Here is a 19245-nt window from a genome sequence, read left to right on the forward strand (position 1 = left end):
ACTTTACAGGAACCTTCCTCCTACTCCGCTCTCTCAGTGGAGACACGGCGGTTGAGAGGGCCGAGCGAGAGGACGTTCCTGTAGTAGTTCCTGCCCCCCAAATAGTACCATATATATAGTAATGTACTTACCGGTAGTTACTTTTAAACCCACTGTTTAGTCAGAACTGCCCTCAAGTTTCATTCACATCAGATGACTCTGCCAAATTAAACTCCTGACCTCTCAGCTCCCATCAAGAACTCATCATGACCTCTGGAGACAAATATTTCTCGCTGCATTAGCTGTACGATTGTACTGAACACAGATCTGTTCTGATCTCAGAGCACATGGGACGTGTACAGTGAAATGTGAAACTGTGAATAACTCAATTATTCAGTCCCTGTAAGTCTTATCTCACAGTGTGTGTGTGCATACTGTAAGTGTTTCTCTTAGTTTTTATCTGAAACAAAAACCCAAATATTCTTGTTGGTGCTCTGCGTGAATCGGTTTCTCCTGTGTGTCCAGAGCAGTGTTAATCTACAGTGAAACAGTACAGTTTTTATTGTTTGTGTGTGGTATGCCTCAGTTTGGGGTCATTAGATGCATGTGTTTCCGTTCAAGTTGTGTGTGCGTGTGGTACAGTTTGTGTCAGTCACTCAGGCCCCTGCTGGTCACATGCTAACGTCCCTTTGTTATAACAGCTGACTGTGAGACGGACGGCTATCTGAGCTCCTCTGGGCTTCAGGATCCGCTGGAGGCCGGCAGCTTCAACGCGCCTGCGACCCCTCCCGCCACACACAACAGCACCCCGACTGCAAACGGCCCCCCAGTCCCAGCCCTCCGCTTCCCCTCGGTGAGTGACCTCAGTAAAAAACTTGTGGGTGGAGGCGAGAAGGACTTCACGAGACCTCGTTCATCAACATTACTCAGTGTAATACAGAGCTGACAGGGAGTTGTGTAAACACTGTGTAGTTGGAAAGTAACACCCGACAGTACGGTACATGAAACCTTTAGGTGTGAGGACATAAATCATGCCTAAAGAAAAGCTGATAACAATTCTGACTCCATAATAATCACAGATAATTCTTAGTTATTTGAGGAGAAATTACTACCCAGAATTCCCTATGTTTAATCTGCTTTAATAGTTTAATTATTTTCCTACTCAGCAATACTATTCTATCCATCTTATGTTAAAAGTCAACACACAGCATTTCATTTTACAGCCATTAATGTTTGCATCTTGCACTGTCACCAGCACAAGCCTTTCGTCCATGAGTACATGCAACCAAAGTGTTGGAAAAACTGGATTTTGAACCTTCTAATGGCGCCGGATGAAAAGTCAGATTGAGGGATTTAATGGTTAATTGATTCATAAGTAATGCCACATTCAGAAAAAGTGGTTTGTAGTAAATTAAATACTTCTACATTTAAATTTCACAATGTGGAAAATGTGTGAAAATGTTTCCTGGCTACTGTCTTGTACTAAATCTTCAAAAGCAGAAGAAATCAGTGGAAGTCTTTCATCCAACTTCACCTCACCACTTCCTTTATTTCTATTTTTAGAGTATCGCGGTATCCAACAACGTAGAGCACGGTAACTCGCAGCTCCCGAGTGGCTTCAACTCTCCTGTGGACAGGTAACGTTCTTCAGCCTTCTTTTCTCCTCACTCTGCTTTTTTTTTTTTTTTTTTTAAACATCCAACGAACAATGGAGTTCAATAGTCCCTCCTTTATTTGAGTTGGAGGCCTGAAAATCAATGTGAATCCAGTAGAAATGTCTGGTCTTCCCTCTATAACTCCTCCTCCTCCTCCACATCTGCGGGGCTGTAACAACAAGCTCGAGGCAATCGACAGACTCTTCTGTGTTTTTGTTGCAGTGAGGCAGAGCGGACCCTCGCAGGTCTCTGTGTGATGTTGTGGAGGCCCTGTTTTCCATGTTGGTGGGATGTTGGGGAGAGAGCGGCTTTATTCTTGGCATGAGAGCAGATTGTGTGTGTGTGTGTGTGTGTGTGTGTTGTCATCTGGGCTCCATCATCTGTTCAGAGACTATAATATTGTTTTATAATGTTATTGTCGCCATGCACAACCTGAGGTGTGATTCTCACTAACAAGGCAAAATAATGATTGTTTTCAATTAATCTCTTGGTTATTTTGTGATTTGTGAATTAATTGTTTAGTCCACATTCTTTTTAAAAATAGTGAAAAATACCATTTTCTGTGGCCCAAGATGACATCTTCTAATTGCTTTTTTGTCCGACCAACAATCCAAAACTAGTTTTAAATGTGTTTTTTTATTGCGAGGCATCATTTTCAAAAATAACAGGGTATTGCAATGCTTCTTTTGCATATAAACAAACATAATATGAAGAGACAGAGAAAAAACACACACAGAAAAAATTATAATAAAAAATAATAATAATAATTATGGAAAAAGTAAAACAGTAATTATTATAATAATACAATAATAAATTAATTAAAAACATATAATAATAATAATAATAATAATAATAATTGTCCAAAACTAAAATTTTCAGTTTACAGTGACATATAAGCAGCAAATCCTGCCATAAATGATTAATTAATTGTCAAAATTGTTAGATTTCAAAATTAATTTGTCAAACTGGACCGTACTTTCCAATGTTTCATATTTTAGGAAGCTACAAATTATATTCAGCCACAAAATAAGCCTGAAAAGCTGGAAATCAGAACAGAGTTGTTGCATAGAGGTGATACACCATCTCATCTAGTTGCATTGGTGTGAACCGGCAGGTTTTTAGAACGTTGCAGAACGGCGCATTGCAAGTAGTTGCATGTTTCAACCCATCTCGTCCTGAATCTTTGGTCTGAACTGGGCTTTAGTGACTAATGGAGACAACAGTTTTTGAAACTGGTCCACTATGAGCAGGAAAAAAGGTGCAATGTAATCCTTATGGGCAACTATGCACCGTCAGTACGTCCACTAAAAGTACAAAAAGTGTTTACCACTGAAAGACTCTGATTATTATTGTAAGGGTCTGACAACATTATAGGACGGATCCTGACAGAGATAGACCTTTTTGTTTAAGAGTAAGATCCTTTTGTTTGACCAGAAACCACCCTGAAATCACTATCACCAAACTCCCTTTAAATAAACTGTAATCTTCTCATCATAAAAGACACTTCACTCAAAGCCGACAGAATCTTTCAAATATGTTTATTGGGAAACCAGTCATTTAACAGTGAAATTGACAATTGACAGTTACGTTTCCTTTTTTTTTTTTTTTACAGAAAATAAAAAATAATAATTCCACAAACACAATCCCTGACAAAAATGACACGTGAGACAAGTAGCAAATTATAAGCAAACAAAACCAAAATCAAAACAAAAACCAACAACAAAAAACAACAATAGAGCTTTTCCAGTAAAGTAAGATCAGTTTTTCAAAGCCGACAGAATCAAAATAAAACTCACAGAAGCTGTCTTTATTTGTCTCTCCACTGTTCCAACAATCACAAACTCTGGTTTGGTTGAAATTAACCCTTAATTCACCCAGTTACATGTGAAAATATGCTGCCTCTGGCCGCGCTAAAATGACTGTTTATTTGAATGGAGTCTGGTTGGTTTGGCGATGATGAATTTGGCTGTTTCTGGTTAAACAAAAAGGAAAAGGAAAGGGACTTACTCTTTCACAGAAAGGTCTATCTTTGTTGGGATCTTTTCCATAACTTTGTCAGACACTAAAAATAATCATCTGAGTCTGTCAGTGGCAAAAACAAGCGCTTGAAGTCGATGCACGTTGAGGGTGTAAAGGCCCCGAATGGTTACAAAGCAGCCTGTTTCACTGCTGCCAGCTGCAGCTTGCTCTCTCAGTACTGGACCAGTTTCAGAAATTGTTGTTCCATTTAGTCACTTGGACACACAAACATGGGAAAATAAGGCCCAGGTTGGAAAATGCTAAAGTTACCCTTTAAATACAGTTAATTTAGTTCAGAATATGTCGTGCATTATTTAGAATACAGGTGGGATTTACAAAGTATTATAAAACAAACACAGCCTGCTTTATTTAGTGTGTCTTCCTTGATTGTCAGTTTGTCTGACTTGACCATAGCAGATTGCAACAAATGTCAAGTCTGGCTGGGTATAATGTTTCACAACAGCTTAGGCGTGCACTATTTAGGATCCATTAATTAATTCCCTCTCTGAGAAAAGCCACGGATTACTGATGAGCGGAGCTGCATTTCATCATCGCTTGCAATATCAACACAAACTATTTTGTTTAATTTCCATGTCCTCAGTGTTTAAAGGTGAAAACGGGCTTTACTTTGAACCACAGTTACCCGCTTTGCGCTGGAGGTTTTTAAATAGAGACAGGCGGACGCTGCCAACCGGTAGGCCTGTAAATGTTTGCAGCCTGTGTTGGAGAGGGGAGTCTGTGACCGCAGCAATCCAAAAAGACCCAGGAGACGCAATTAGCTGAACCAAAGCTTTTTATAAAATTCGCTGAATGTTCTCCAGTTCTCTGAAACCTAAAACTCATTCATTGTATAAATACAACAAGTCACATGGGCGCGTTGCTTCTTCTGGAGCTTCATATAGACTCTGAACAGGCCTCGCTGAACTCTATTGTTTAACTCTGCTGTTTACACCCAAGAGACATGCCACTGTTACACATCACGACTTTATTTGACATCTCAGAGTGCTGTTTATTATTATGTGTGGTGCTAAGATATATCAGCCGTGATGGATGTTCAGTTCACTTCTGTTGTAGATGATGAGTTTACTTTGAAAAGTGGAATGTTTCCTTGGCGTGTTTTCTAACCAGTAGCATGTATAATTTATTTCCCTTCAGCTATGCCTCCGATGTGACTTCAGGTTTGAGTGATGGCTACGAGGGCCTATCAGAGAAGGGCGAGAAAACAGCTGCGAGGCGAACTGCTGGGAAGCTGTTCAGGAGGAGGGCGCGCTCAAGGCTGCGCATCACAGGGGTACAATAAATCAAAAGTTGTGTTTTATTGCAACAGCTCATCATAAACAAATAAATCTGGTTTTAATGACTGAATTAGCGGATTCATTTTATTTATGAGCGAGCGGTAAAGCTCCACCCGGGTTATGCAACGCTATCAGTTTTTCCCCAGGCAACCACAGTACATTTCTCTTCTGATCAGGACACTCTGCGGTCTTTTAACGAGCGTGTTTGGACTGGAGGCAGAGACAAACAGATCATGCACAACCACATGTGCATACAGTGGTGCAAAGAGTGCAGTGCACATATAAACACACTGCATACAGTAGACGTTTGCTCACACGCACGCACACATACATACAAAAACGCATTGTTCCTCCTGTGTTTAACTTCAGAGGGTAAACAGACCCCTGTTGTTACCATTGATCCTGTCTGTCTCTGCAGCTCTCTGATAAAGTGGACCGGGTGGTGGAGTGTCAGCTGCAGACGCACAATGACAAGATGGTGACCTTCAAGTTTGACCTGGATGGAGATAACCCTGAGGACATCGCTGCTGTCATGGTGAGTCATTCCTGCTTCTTAATGATCAACAGGTTCCATATTCAGAGTGTCAATAATAAAACCACTAGTCGGGTTAAAAAAAGCAAGGGTGTCTTTCTTTTTGTCCCAGCTATTTACTCAAGCTTGGAATGGTATTGGATTTATGTTAAACTAGCCTCTGAATCAAGTAACAATTGATTAGATTCAGATCTGGGATATCCCCCAGTGGACCTTTTTTAAGCTTTAACTAATAAATAATTGGTGATAGAGTCCAAACCCAAAGAAATTTCTGTAATAGCAAAATAAAGAATTGTTTGGTTGGCAGATGTTTGAGCTCTTTGACTGATCCTATATTCAAAATGAACGTTATTAACTGCAGATATATCGGTCACAAGTGACAGTGACAGAATTGTTTTCAATGCTTAAAACTAAGCGGGACAGTAGTAACATGGATTACTGCATGAGCCTACTGGGCCCCCCTGGCTTTCATCTGCAAAATGTAACTCAAAATTAACATGTACCGACCAGGAAGGAGACTCAAAATGACCTCAAAGAGATGCAAAGTGACATGAAATAACTACAAAATCAGACAAAAAGACTACAAAGAGACTCAAAACAGCCACAAGGAGACACAAAATGACCAAAAAAGGCACAAACTTACTTCAAGAAGACACAAAATGACCTCAGTGAGACACAATATGACTACAAAGAGACACAAAACAACCACAAGAAGACGCAAAACAGCCACAAAAAGACACAAACTTGCATCCAGAAGACACAAAATGACGTCAATAAGACATTATATGACTACCAAAAGACTCAAAATAATCAAAAAATACACAAAATAACCTCAATGAGACATAATACGACTACAAAGAGACACAAAACAACCACAAGAAGACACAAAATGACCAAAAAACACACAAACTTACTTCAGGAAGACACAAAATGACCTCAGTGACACACTATCTGACTACAAAGAGACACAAAACAACCACAAGAAGACACAAACCTACGTCCAGAAGACACAAAATGACCTCAATGAGACACAATCTGACTACAAAGAGACACAAAACAACCACAAGAAGAAAGAAAACAACCAAAAAAGACACACACTTACTTCAAGAAGACACAAACTTGCTTCAAGAAGACACAAAATGACCTCAATGGGACACAATATGACTACAGAGAGACACGAAACAACCACAAGGAGACACAAAGTGACCTAAATAAGACTCAAAATAACCAAAAAAGACACAAAATGACCTCAAAGAGACACAATCTGACTACAAAGAGACACAAAACAACCACAAGAAGACACAAAACAACCAAGAAAGACACAAATTTACTTCAATAAGACACAAAATGACCTCAATGGGACACAATATGACTACAAAGAGACACGAAACAACCACAAGGAGACCCAAAGTGACCTTGATAAGACACAAAACAACCAAAAAAGACACAAAACGACCTCAAAGAGACACAATCTGACTACAAAGAGATACAAAACAACCACAAGAAGACACAAACCTACGTCCAGAAGACACAAAATGACCTCAATAAGACATAATATGACTACAAAGAGACACAAAACAACCACAAGTAGATGCAAAACAACCAAATAAGGCACAAATTTACTTCAAGAGGATACAAAACGACCTCAATGAGACACAATCTGACTACAAAGAGACACAAAACAACCACAAGAAGACAGAAAACAACCAAAAAAGACACACACTTACGTTAAGAAGACACAAAATGACATTAGTGAGACAACATGACTACAAAGAGACACAAAACAACCACAATGAGACACAAAACAACCTCAAAGAGACATACAAAGAGACAAAACAACCACAAGAAGATGCAAAACAACAAAAAAAAAACCCTGCAAACTTGCTCCAAGAAGACACAAAATGACCTTAATGGGACACAGTATGACTACAAAGAGACACAAAACAACCACAAGGACACACAAAACGACCTCAAAGAGACACAAAACAATCACAAGGAGACACAAAACAACCTCAAAGTCTGTGTGTCTTGCTCCTATTTTACAATGAAAACTTACATTTAAGTTTTCATTTGTAAGATATCAAAAGAAAAGAAACCGCATGGTGGTCATTTTAACTTGTTGCTTTCCCACGTACACACCGGCACAGCCTGGGAAAGTTATTACAAACTCATTACTCACTTTATTCAGATTAGGGGGAGAGTCCACAGTTTCCAAAGTTACCATATATGTCAGTCTGAATTTTGTTGAAACATGTTAAAAATGTTGCACAAGACATCTTTGATATTTCCATTTGATTGAATGGTGCAAGAATACTGTTACACAGCACAAGTTTTTTATTTCACATTAAAGCCGAATTAAGAAATAAAAGGGGCGTAAAGGGTTAACAATGGAGCTAATCAGTCTTCAATAGAGGCTAAATCATCCAGAACTTTATAGGATACAGAAATAAATAAATGAAGTCACTCAGTTATCAGCTGATAAAGTCAGACAGATTCCTCTATCTCAGCTGCACGCACACATGATTCATCCTGCTTCCAGTTAACGGCTTTTTGTTTGTCGATCATATCTCTGACTGATAATATATCTAATGTTTTGTGAAGTGCGTGACGCAGGTGAGCAGCCCATCCCCCCTGTTACTGTCTCTCAGCGCACATGCACGAGCCTGCGCGAACAAGGCATGACGGGGCAGCAGCACGTTTTCCCCACTGAATGTACACTGTTTTCCTGACTCTTAAAAACACAGTGGGCTTTTGTTTACGGAGTCTTGGCGCGGCACGGGCGCCTGGCATCACAGCAGCCCCCGTGGTTCTCAGCGCAGGGTTTTAAATGAGGTGAATTATGCCATGCTGACAGGGTACAGTCACCACGCCCCAACCCACAATTCACAGCACTCGAAACTGCATGAATATGCAAAACTCAGAAGCTCTTCTAACAAACTGATGATTTATGTTTTTTTTCCAAGAATAACTATTAGTGAGGGGAGGTGGCTGGGTGGTTTCATAGATGGACACACAAAGAGACAACAAGTATGTCTTGTAATCTTGGAAGCATGTATTCTTCTATCTACTCCTTTACAGTGGTGGAAAGTACATTTCAAGTTCTGTGCTTAAGTATAGCTTCAAGGTACTTTTACTTTCCATTTTCTGCCACTTTGCATCTTCAGTTTTCTACTTATTAGTGCAAAATATTGAACTTCTGCTATCTAAACTTTGCAGTTAAGGATTTTATATAGAGAAGATCTGATGGACTATAAGTTCAGTGGGTGTTTTTTCTTCTTGAATTAAGATTTTTAATATTTCCTACACAGATATCCAAAAAGGCACCCCAGTGTCGTTTACAAATGGATATTCACACTGTAAAATGGGCACTGCCGAGGTGTAGGTATAGGTCGTGTTTGTGCATGTGTGTGTATTTTGGATCTGTGAAAAAATTTAGTTTTAATGATCCCCCTCTGGGATTAATAAAGTATCTCTTTCCTAAAAGGCAAACATATAAATAAAACTAAAATTACAAAAGCACAAATAAAATAAAAAATGTAAACGCTACATTAAAGTTAAAAAATTAAAAATACAACAAAAGAAACAAGAACAATAAATACATATGTGCATTCATTCATTCATTTTATTTACACAAGTAACAGTGTGTGTCCCAGTTAAAACTGGCCTGACTCACTTAAAAACTGGTTTTCTGCAGGTTCCTGTTACGCTTTAAAAAACACATTATAATACGAAATAAATACAGAAACAATCAGCAGAGGCAAAACAACAAAACATAGGCAGCTACGTAGACAATGCACAGTAGAGGACTTAAGTGGAGGGAGCAAAATGGGATGTTAGATTTAAATCAGTGGTTGCAGGTACGTCCTTCCATCAGATAGTGTTTACATGCAGGTTATTGCTCTAATGTTGTACGGGATCTCGTTCCAGATCTTAGTGTTAGTGTGAGAAAATGATTTCTGACCATAATTGTTTTTGTAAGGTGGTACAGGGATAAGTGCATGCACTGTGGGGACACATGTAAAATAGAGGGTTTGGGTCCTCCTTAAGGAAAATTTCGGCGTCAAACACTTGATTTTCTATCATTCTGGTGAATTTTTATGCACCAATTTGTGCCTTTTTTGCATCTTTTTATGGTGAAAGTGTCTTAAACCTAATCAAAATATAAGTCCTCTGCTATTTTCATGGGTTTTTAGGATATGATTTCAGAAGAAGGAAGTTTCTGTAATGAAGCCCCTGGACTTGTACTTAAAACAGTATTTCTCAATGAGACATTGCTGCTTTTCCTTAAATATCTAAACACTCTTTCCATCATTGTCCTTTTTAACTTCAAGGTGCACAATGAGTTCATCCTGCCATCAGAGAAGGAGGGCTTCATCCACCGCATTGGTGACATCATCAAACGGGCCGAGGCTCTGATGGCTAAGGAGCAGCACCGAGTCCTCCAGCCTGCTCTCCACAACGGGGTCAACTCGCTATCGTCCTCACAGGTCAGCAGCAACACCTCCACATTACAGCATTGTTAGCTGAGAACAAAGGAAGTGAGTGTTTGACTGTGCTGTCTGATGATTATGAATTACATCAGCTACAGTCAGTCCAGCTGTGCTTATCTAAAGCATGCCTGTAAATCTGTTCCAAATGGAAAGCTGTAGAGTAGGGCTTCCTACGCTGGGAATAAAAAACCTCAAAGTGCTTTCTTCACTGTCCACAGTCCCTCCTGAGACGTGCCCTTAAAGACACAAGGTTAAGTGTTCCTGAGGTAGTTCTTTCATTCAGAGCATAATGTTACTAAAAGCACTGCTGTCATAAATCCCTGTGATTTGTGGAAACATACCCCATGCCTTCTGTTTTTTCCCATTTATTTGTTCCCGCAACCACAAATCCTTTCCAGTGCTCACACCATAATGAACTTTCCGGCATTCCTGCCCACATCGAATGGGTAAAATAATTTATGTTTGGATTTATTAAGCCTCTCTGAATTAAGATTCTGTGAAACTGTAAAATGAGGACTTCCAGGAACACCCCCCCCCCCCAAAAAAAAGACTCAATCAGAGCCGTACCATCTTGTACATGATATGACCTAATCAGATACAGTATGTCAGGAAGTGTTTGTTCTGCCAGGGTATGTTCCACTCTGCAGAACACGCAGAACAAAATCTCCTTGTTCCCTTCTGTAAAAATGATCTAAGATGTTCATAAATGGTGGAGGAAAGAATAAAGTGTGGTTTCATGTGGCACAAGTGAGTGCAGTAAACCCTTACAGCCAACTACCTACCTTGTTCACCATGTTTCCGACCCGTTGGCGACATAATTACCCTGAACCACTGTGGACAAATCTCTCCTGGCTCCCCTCCAGCACCTGATTATAAACACTGCATGGACCACATCCCCTAAGACTCATTGTGGCTGCTCTTCCCAGCACTGTCCAGCCAAAAAAACAGACCAAACTACTCGAGTTTGGGAGAAACCCACGAGCCCAGAGACTCATCTGTCTGTCTTTGTATTGGCTGTTGTTATTCTGAGAGAGGGTGCTATTCAGAGTTTTAGGAACAGATACTGTGGACAAATAAGCTCACAATGACAATGTTAATGTACTCATGTAAAGCAGGTATACTGTTTACCATTTTCACGATCTTAAAGGAATAGTTCACCCCCTAAATTACCATTTGTATATCAGTTACTCGACCACTGTGGCATTGGATTTCTGAAGAAAACAGTGATAGAAGAATCCAAAAACCCAGAGAGTCTTGAAGAATTGAAGTCAGAGGGGTCCACGTTTAACAACAGCAATACATTGAAACATTCGTCACAAACTCTCACACAACTGGCATAGTATAACAGAAGTCTCATTTATCCAGTTGTATGCTCAGCACTTCCCAGAAAATGAGCTAAAGTTGAAGCTCTCCGTAAAGCCAGATCCCATTGACAAAAACAGTAATTTAACGTCGCTGAACACAAGAGCTGCTGGTCAACTGCTGCGTCGACCAGTTAGTTTGTTCATCTAAAAGTGTGACTTGGGCGAATCTGAACTAACCCTTTACAACACCAAAGTCACACAGTAACACAAACCAACTAACTGATCGAGGCACCGGTAGACCACCAACTCATGTGTTCAGTGAGCTTAAATGACTGTTTTTGTCAATGGAGTCTGGCTTTGTATAGAGTATGGATAAGTTTCATTTTCCATTTAGTAGCACTGAGTATACAACTGGATAAATGAGACTTGGATTATACTGCATGAGTTGTGTGAGAGTATGTGAACATATGTTTTGATAGAGTTATACTATTGTTCAACGTGGACCCCTATGAGTTCAATTCATGAGGAATTTTCTCCGTGTTTGGATTTCTCGTTCACCTCGGAGGCAAATCAGATTTTTTTTCACACAAAATGTAACACGGGGGAGTAACTGATATACGATTGATCATTTGGGGATGATGTTTTCCTTTAATTTATCTTGTTAGCATTGTACCTTTTGCGAATTAGCACTAAACACAAAGTACACCTGTGCCAAACCATGGAGAACATGTTACTTCACTGGGTATTTGAAACATTTGACTACGGGATCATGAACGTCTGGACAAAATTCAGTGGCACTCAATCTTAAAGTTACTGAGATATTTTCTAATCTCTAAAGCTAATGGGCATGTAGCTACTTCCATGTTTCGGATGATACGTCATGTTTGTAGTCGACCAATGAAGATGAGCTTACATATCACCTTCACCTTCTCAAAATGATCCCACACTTTGGATTTCCTGCCCGACCAGCCCTGGAAATCGACCTGACTCCTGTCTGACTGCTGGGCATGGCCACTTCCTGTGTCTGTCCTTTCAAATTAAATTCCCACATGGTCCAGTTATATAGATTTGGATTTGTTTTGATAAGGCACAGCTCCTAATATATATTATTTTCTGCAACTAAGGTACCAATGAAATCTTGCCGACTAATAACCCCTCTAGCCGACTAATGTTTGGTCGACTATTAGGGGGCAGCCCTGCTAAAATTCATATCAACTCAGCCTCTTCTGCATTGGTTTTGCTTTACATCTGAGTCTTAGAAGTCCCCAGTCTTATGGAAGTTGAGTTCCCTTTTAAAGACACTTCAGCAGCAACAGACATGATAGATGTAGGTCAAAACACATCAGTACTAGTGAACCGATGGAGGCAAATGGCCACCCACCCAGAACCTGGTTCTGCTTGAGGTTTCTACCTGTTAAAGGGGAGTTTTCCTCACAGTTGTCACCTTGCTTGCTCATGGGGGAATGTTGGGCCTCTATAGATTAGAGAGTGTGGTTTAAACCTGATCTATATGAAAAGTGTCATGAAATATTTTGTGAACTGGAGCTATGTAATTAAAACTGACCTCATTTGACCACAGTACTCTCCATTCCAGAATCACAGTTTTATCACATGTGCTCTCTTACAGCCCAATCTGCACAGTCACACCCTGCCTCGAACACACTCCTCCTCTTCTCTGCCTGGTAAGTCTCATGTCTGGTCTTAATTTAACCATTAAAATGATAATTTGATGCTCTTGGAGATTAGATATGACATAAACGTCTTAAGATTTTCCCTCCTGCCTTTTTTTAATCATATCTTTAGAGTTTGAAATTCACCAAGTAACATCAAGTGTGTGTGAACTGCATAAAGACTCACAGCCTGCCACATTAACTTGCATTTCTTTGTTGCATCTCTTTACCTGTGCATGATGGTTGTGTGTGTGTGTGCATGGTGACTCGTTCATGCATGTGTGTGTCTGCTCGTAGACTTCGGTGTGGCTAACCCAAGCGTAGGGGTGTGTGACTCTCTCCCATGCCCCGATGGAGACGTCTTCAGTGCAGACATTACTTCACCTGGGCGACCTCTAATACGCTCACAGTCTTTCCACAACGCCCCAGGTAAATGTCCCTGCGGCCCTCCCTCTGGTCCCTCCGTGAAGAGGCCCAGCATTGTTTACTGTTTCAGCACACTGAAAAATTGTTACAGTCCTTTGGCAAAGAATAAGTCAAAGCAAAGCTCGGCTACCTCATAAACCCTCCCCTCCCCTTCTCAGAGCCCGTTCTTGGTATTGTTCAGACATTCGCATGGCGCCATCCACCATCCCCACACCTCAAAGCCTTCGTCTGTGTCTGCTTTGCAGCAGGGCCTCTTGGGTAATTACCTCACCTGAAGGGCGCTTTTCTGGCTTTTAGGGAGCTGTGAATGCTGTCGCTGTAAAGCATGAGCTTTTCTCCAGGGCTGTGATAGTCGGCAACATCTGTTTGCCAGCAAAAACTCCTACAGAATTTCCAAGAAAGCCTCCCCCCCCCCACCAGAGTCTCCTTCCTAACAGGAGGTGCATTTGAAGTCAATTAAAGAGCACATCCCCACCATATGTCCCCTCTATCTGAACACTGTCATCCCCTCTTGTCCTGTGTCTTCTCTCTGCTGCATGTCCACTGCATGGTCACTTATGCAATGCCTCTTGGCCACCCGCCACTGTTATAGAGTGTTGCCTCACCTATGTTTCCGTCAGCATGGAAAAAGTAGAGGCTGGTTTGCATCATCAGGAGCAGGAGGTGTGGTTTATAACTGTGGAGCCATTGTTGAGGTAAATGTCGAATCAATGGATGGGGCTAGAATATTGGCATCCTGAACTTTTCCCCAAAGAGTGATGCAGAAATCCCGACTATAATCTCACAATCAGACCCCCCCCACCCCCCCCCCCAAAAAAAAAAGTTTTGTACACACTTACACGTGTGTTTCATTTAAACTCCTCGAAAATGTCATACGCACAAGCCTTGCTCTATTGATGCTGAATCCCTCACAGCCATGTAAGCCTGGTGTACAACTGCTCCAGCTTACGAATGCAATTATAGTCGGATACTGCTTTGAACAAAACGTCTTTGTTCACCATGGAAACCCATTCTTTGAAAGTGCGGAAAAGATTTATGCTCCACATGGCGTATGTCTTGGCAGGGGGCTGCAGGGAGAATTAGACTCACCAAACCCTGAGCAGAGAGGAAGAATGAGTGATCTAACTTGTCTCTCTGGATCAGTTCTGTCCAGTTCTGGGGGGTGTCATTTTAAGTTACACTTATTAGTCAAGTTAAAGCTTCTGTATGTAACTTTTTACTAGTATTATTTATTTATTGCCAGTGGGTGAACAGGTTGTAACCAAACTTAAAAGCTGGGACCTGCCCCGACTTTCTTGGTTGCTTCTAGCAGCCTGTGGACTGACTTCGGATCAGCACACTGTTGCTGCCGTTGTGTTAAATGTGTGGGTGTGTGTTAAATTTAGTGCACCATATCATAATGTCCCCCTGATGCTTAAAATAAAGCCTAACATTACAGGAAACACTGCCATGTGAAATACATTATGTTACTGTGGTTTTAGCTGGATAATATTAGCCAACACTAGCTTGCTTACTAACACAGACAAATTGCTAGCTAGCTAATGTAGCAAAATACTGTCTGCTGTGATGAAGGTCATTTAATCATTCAGACTAGCTATCGTTACAAAGCAACCAATGCAAGATCAATACAACATAGCTTAGTTACAGCTAGCTGGCTAACCTTAGCTTGCGTGCTTGTTAATGTTATAACTAGCAAAATAATATCTGAGTGAATATGTTAATTGGCTAGCTTGTTTGCTTGTTAATGTTATTGGTGGATATGTTAATTGGCTAGCTTGTTTGCTTGTTAATGTTATTGGTGGATATGTTAATTGGCTAGCTTGCAGTTTGCAAACTATTTTATCAGCTAAAGTTACGGAGCAACTAACGCCAGATCAATGCAGTGTAGCTTAGTTACAGCTAGCTGGCTAACCTTAGCTTGCTTGCTCACTATTGCAATCACTAGCAAAATAGCGTGCATATGTTAGTTGGCTAGCTTGCCAAATTACTTCCCCAGCTCACATAATACATGATAGTAACTTATGTGTTTTGACAGTTGGTGTCGATTTAGCCTAAAATAAATGATGTAATGTTATAGAACACTTTCTACTAGTCAAGAGCAATGCCGTAGTGGCCAACAAGCTAACTGTAACTTTAGCTAATGTTAGCCAGCATGCTCTAACCTAGCTATTCTCCATGTATCTGCTGTTGGTTGCCTTTAAAGTCAGCAGATAATGTAATTTGCAAATGGGAAGCTACTTAGTATGATGGAGGAGCCAATGATCCAAATAAATTATAATTACAGAACTTTTAAATGTAGACATTAAGAGACTTTTTTACTTTATTTTACATGTTTTTCCAGCACAGTTTATGTCAAAGACTGACCTCAAACTACAGATTTAAACTGTTTTTAATCTTTGTCTTCCAGGGTCTCCTCTTCATTATCAACAACACCACCATCACAACCCTGCGTCTCTGCTGCCCCACCACCAGCACTACCACTTGCCATACATGGGCCACAGTCACTTCCCATTCCCGTACCCAGGCCCTCCAGGGTCCCCCAAACCAGGCATGCATCCTCCCCTCACACGTGTAGCCAGTAACCCCACCTTCCCCTCTGTTCCCTCCCCAGCCCCTGGTTCTCCAAGTCCTCTGAATGAGACCCCAAGCCCCAGCAACAGTGATGGTGTCACCATGTCCCCACCTGCCCCTCAGCATCCCAACATGTGGCCCCCCCACACGCAGCCCCTATTTTCCTTAGCTAATGTCATCTCCATGGCCATGAGCATGGCTCAGTCTTTCATCCCTCCTGCGAGCCTGCCTGCGCAGGGGATGCCCTCCTATCCAGCCTTCCACCCCCAGCTACCAGCTCCCATGGCCCCACAGTCAGCTTACCCCTCCGTCTACCCACAACATTATCAGACCTCATCAGTTGAGGTCCCCTACCCTACTGTGGGCATCCCAGCACAAAACAACGTCTACCACAGTCCTGAGAATACGCCTGTGATGGACGGAGCCGGGTTTCCTCAGAGCAGTCATCCGAGCTGGCCGCATCACGTCTCTCCACCTTCTTTGCCTTCCACTCCTCCACTGGTTCCTCCGGAGCCTCAGCAGCAGGTTGAATTCTTCAGTCCCCCCACCAGTCCCCCAAGCCTGACCCAGGAGAATATCCACCACAGTTATGTGGAGTCGTACCCAGCACAGGTTCCAGTCCAGGCTGAACCCAAATCAGAAGTCTCCAGTTCAACCTCCATGTCAGATTTTTCCCCGTCTCCCCCAGAGAGCCCAGAAAGCACTGTGAGTCACCTCAAATTACCTGTTTATTATCTCAGCCGATATTCCTTTAATATAATGTTCTGTGCATGCAAATTAGTGCTGAAACGATTTGTTGATTCATTGATTAAAGGTCCAGTGTGTAGAATTTAGGGGGGGATAGATTGGCAGAAATTAAATATAACACTCACTACCACGTTTGCATTAGTTTATAATCACCTGAAAACAAAAAGCACAAAACGAGCTGTTTATTTCTACATAGCCAGCGGATCCTCTTCCACAGGGTCTGCCATTTTGTTTCTATAGTAGCTCAGAACAGACAAACCAAAGAGTAATTCTAGATAGGGACTTTTTGCATTTTATCATCAGCCACCTTAGTTCTCCTACGTGCTTGGCACATGGGATCAGTTTCAGTTGGTTGCAATCTGCAACGTCACCACAAGATGTCGCTAAATCCAACACACTGGACCTTTAACAGACAATTACAGATGACAACTTCTTAAATGTAAGGATTTGCACTTTTCTCTATTTTATGTGATTGTAAATTTAAAATATTTGGATTTTGACAAGGTATCTGAAGACGTCAGCTTAGGCTCTGGGAAATATGCAGGCTTTGTCCATTATTTTCTGACATTTTACAGACTGAACTATTCTTTGATTTATTGAGCTATCCTTCAACTCAGGATATCTGCCAATACTGATTACCAATCCAATATGGGTGCTCCTATTTTCCCCTCCTTAAAATAATATAACATACCATTACTGACAACTGAAACATGTGGATCAGTCATGTCTGGCCAATACCCAAACTGCTGTATTACTGATGCTAACAATGTTTATTCTAGCATTGTAGCGTTTAGCTCAAAATGTCACCGTGGTGGTAATTAAATTAAATATATGGTCATGGCAGTATAGTCCAGTGTGCGGACTCTGTTTTTCCGTCTTATGCATCATATCTTGTCCAGCACCTCATGTTCATCGTCTGGATGTCATCCTTTTGTATACCTTTTTTTTTTAATATTTCTTATTTATAAACATTTTTTACGTTTGATAAGTATAGGAGCAAAAGAAGAGAAAAATGTACACAGGGAAACAAAGACAAATATGAGGTCACGGAATGTTGTGATGAAAAAGCAAGTCGGGTTTTGTATATGTTTTTAACTGTGTTTATTCTCCCTGTACAGTTATCATCGTTCAGCGCTCCATTGCACTCCACTGTACCTGAGATAAAAACCAGCACCCCCAAACCAAAAGCCTCCGCTACTGAACCTGGTAAGAAATAATTCTGTGCATGTTCTCACGTTCCTGCAGCAGTCTGGATCATAAACACCTCATGTGTTGTATGTTACTGGCCAGGGGGCTGGGAGGGCTGGGAAATGACATACACTGTATGATGTTTATGTTTGCACCCCAAACAAACCCACACACACACACACACACGCTTGTGTATACACACAAATGCACCCACAGCCACATGTTACAAGTTTTTTCTCCTCTGCTCCTTTTTATGATGTATCAGGTCTAAATACAGCCTGATGTCTCGGTTATGGCCAATTTACCTCTTGAGGTTGTTTTCAGCTCCCTCTCTCTTTCTCTGCGCCGTATCCTTGGTGACATTATCACCTTTTAGCATTGCCTCAGGAGCCATTGCGTAATGGCGGGTCCTGGTGTAATGTTCCATTCAAAACCAACACAAACGTAGGTGTAATTGCCGCCCTGCCCACCGGCAACTACCAATCAGCGAGCGGCCACGCTCGTTAGGGGCCTCTCCTCCCATATCCACGCTGGTGTTTATACCCTCCTCAGAAGCCCACATTCAACAGAGTCCCTCTGTTTCAGTGGGCACTGACCCAAACACCCTCTGTGTTTACTGTGAGAAGGACACTTAGTGGGTGAAATGAGGCACTGCAGGATTTTTAAACCCTGAAATGATCTGCAGATGTGCAGTGACTCAAACTGTTTGCGTCACTTGGACGTGACACGGGTACACAACTCCATCACAATTATCAGGACAGGACGTTCTATCTGCTATAATCAAATCTCTATAGAGGGTGTTCACCAACACAGGACGATTACTGTTTAAGAAAATGGAGTGATACCAAGAAACACATACAGAGATTCTCTTGGAAAACGGAAATATGTAATTAACTTTGTGTTTTGGCGAGGCACCTATTAAAGCTTTTAAAGTTTAGAGTGTGAAGGGGCTTAGAATGTTATGATGGAAGTACATGATGACCGTTTACATGCTCAATTATGTCTAATTAATTGTTGCAGCATTTTTTATTTATTTATTTATTTATTCATTTTTTGGGGGGTTGATACCATTTTTACACAGATTTGGTGCTAAATATTTTTTACCAGTTGAGATGTGATAGAATTGGTCAAAATTCCCTCCAAAATACCACATGAAGACACCAAGAAGTAAATTTAGCGATTTCTGTAAGAATTAGCTTTTTTTTTGGCAACTGGATGGTGAGCACTTCTGTTCTGGAAACTAATGAGGAACCCCCTAAATGTCAATGTGGCTGTAAAGTTTCATGAGGCTGTGATTATCCTTGAGGTCACTACAGGTCATTTTATACAGTGAGGTCAATTAAAAATATGGTCTCAGTACATTGAAATG

At 41.1% G+C, this 19245-nt stretch overlaps 1 protein-coding gene across 3 annotated transcripts in view; it reads left to right on the plus strand.

The window, feature by feature from the left end:
• Positions 1-19245, plus strand: part of wnk4a (WNK lysine deficient protein kinase 4a) — a 64597-nt gene that overhangs the window by 38938 nt on the left and 6414 nt on the right. For 2 of the 3 annotated variants that reach the window (XM_050059808.1, XM_050059809.1), the window contains 9 exons: positions 681-832; positions 1543-1616; positions 4809-4944; positions 5367-5483; positions 9812-9967; positions 12902-12956; positions 13242-13373; positions 15778-16646; positions 17807-17894. In XM_050059808.1, coding sequence (XP_049915765.1) covers positions 681-832; positions 1543-1616; positions 4809-4944; positions 5367-5483; positions 9812-9967; positions 12902-12956; positions 13242-13373; positions 15778-16646; positions 17807-17894 — 1779 coding nt within the window. The remainder of the gene's footprint in view (positions 1-680; positions 833-1542; positions 1617-4808; positions 4945-5366; positions 5484-9811; positions 9968-12901; positions 12957-13241; positions 13374-15777; positions 16647-17806; positions 17895-19245) is intronic. The other variant, XM_050059810.1, reaches the window with a different exon arrangement.

The sequence above is a fragment of the Epinephelus moara genome, chromosome 13 (assembly GCF_006386435.1).
Source record: "Epinephelus moara isolate mb chromosome 13, YSFRI_EMoa_1.0, whole genome shotgun sequence".
Classification (NCBI taxonomy): Eukaryota; Metazoa; Chordata; class Actinopteri; order Perciformes; family Serranidae; genus Epinephelus; species Epinephelus moara.